Source organism: Monosiga brevicollis, genomic scaffold (assembly GCF_000002865.3).
Source record: "Monosiga brevicollis MX1 MONBRscaffold_49 genomic scaffold, whole genome shotgun sequence".
Classification (NCBI taxonomy): domain Eukaryota; class Choanoflagellata; order Craspedida; family Salpingoecidae; genus Monosiga; species Monosiga brevicollis.
The window spans coordinates 112558-113991 of NW_001865086.1; the positions used below are offsets into that span (position 1 = coordinate 112558).

General features: G+C 52.8%; 1 protein-coding gene across 1 annotated transcript in view; it reads right to left on the minus strand.

The window, feature by feature from the left end:
• Positions 1 to 50: 50 nt before the first annotated feature.
• MONBRDRAFT_34752 (uncharacterized protein) overlaps positions 51 to 1434 on the minus strand; it is a 3476-nt gene continuing 2092 nt past the window's right edge. Inside the window, exons 7-12 of the mRNA XM_001750833.1 lie at positions 1297 to 1371; positions 1180 to 1213; positions 861 to 979; positions 606 to 767; positions 352 to 505; positions 51 to 208 (exon numbers count right to left, since the gene is read on the minus strand). Of these exons, the coding sequence (XP_001750885.1) occupies positions 105 to 208; positions 352 to 505; positions 606 to 767; positions 861 to 979; positions 1180 to 1213; positions 1297 to 1371 (648 nt within the window). The 3' untranslated portion in view covers positions 51 to 104. The remainder of the gene's footprint in view (positions 209 to 351; positions 506 to 605; positions 768 to 860; positions 980 to 1179; positions 1214 to 1296; positions 1372 to 1434) is intronic.

Here is a 1434-nt window from a genome sequence, read left to right on the forward strand (position 1 = left end):
GTTTGGAAACCCCACCCCGACAGAAGACCCATCATGTTGCGCGCTTGTAAATTTAAAAATGGACACACTCGTATACAAGCGGGAGTTGGCCCTCCCCGGAGATTTCAATTGTAGGCGCGATCGCGGCCGTGGGGCTCGCTGAGCAACGCCTCGTAATTGTCCGGCCCTTGGGCCACAATGCCCAGAGGATTGATCTTGCGATGGGAACCTACAGCAACATACAAAGCGCCAGAACACACACGCGCGCGCACACACAAACAATTGTGTCGTCAGCTCAGCTTGGACACGCTCATAAACCTTGGACACTTTGGCCTCAGCCCATCTCTCACGCGCTGTCGGCACGGATCGTACCAAAGTAGTGCTTCTTGGTCTCCAGCGGGTTAAACGTCGCGCTGACACCCTCCATCTGGTAAATCTCCCGCGTGTAGCCCCACAGGTTGGGGTAGTCCACCACGCGGCGCTTGTTGCACTTGAAATGGGTATGGTATACGATATCAAAGCGCAGCTACTCATCCAATAACCCACACCAAATGAGCACATCGACATCACGTCGATTGGTGTGTGCGGTTGCTTTCGAGCCAAGGAAGAAAAAAAATAAAACGTACCAAGGTGGTGACCAAGCGAATGTCCGAAAGGGTCAGTCGGTCGCCACAGAGATAGCGCTGCTTGCCCAACAACGCCTCGACCTTGTCCAAAGCGTCAAACAGCTTGGTGCAGGCCGTATCGTAGGCTTCCTGGCTGCCCGCAAAGCCACAGCGATATACGCCCTGAAAATGGGCCCAGCACGAGACACACGAGTTCAAATCAGCTGCACACCCCCAAAAACTCTGTTTTGATACAAGACAGTGTCTGCCACATACATCGTTGATGTTGGGATACACGAGCTCGTCAATCTCGGTCATGGCCGATTCCAAATCGGCCGGCTCCAGGTCCAGCTCGGGACGCTTGGCCAAATCGTTGAACTGTGAGTTGAACATGCCTAAAGGTCAAGGATATGTGCACGAGTCAGGCACCACACCAAGAGGTGAGCGCCACAAAGAGAACAGATCATCGGAAGAAATCCTCAAGTTGTCCTTGAAAAGGACAGAGGAAAGTTGTCTGATTGGGGTTTTTTTTTTTCTTTAAAGAAAAAAAGGCCAAGGGGTGGCGCGCGGGAGGCTTGGGGGCAGGCTGACGCACGGATGATTTCGCTGCTTTCATTGTTAACAATGGTCTAAAAAAATGATCGCGAGCCCGCGGCATGCTTGATGAGATTGCGTCCGGGACGCATTGCAGGCCCGTGGAGGATGAACCAACCTGAGTCTTCTTATCAAAGAGGACGGGCACGGAAAGCTTCTTGTACGGATAGCCGGGCTGTGCCAAATTGTAAACCTGGCAGATCATCGGTACATGATGGAAATAGGGTCATGAGGGCATACTGGAGTGTGATGCCGC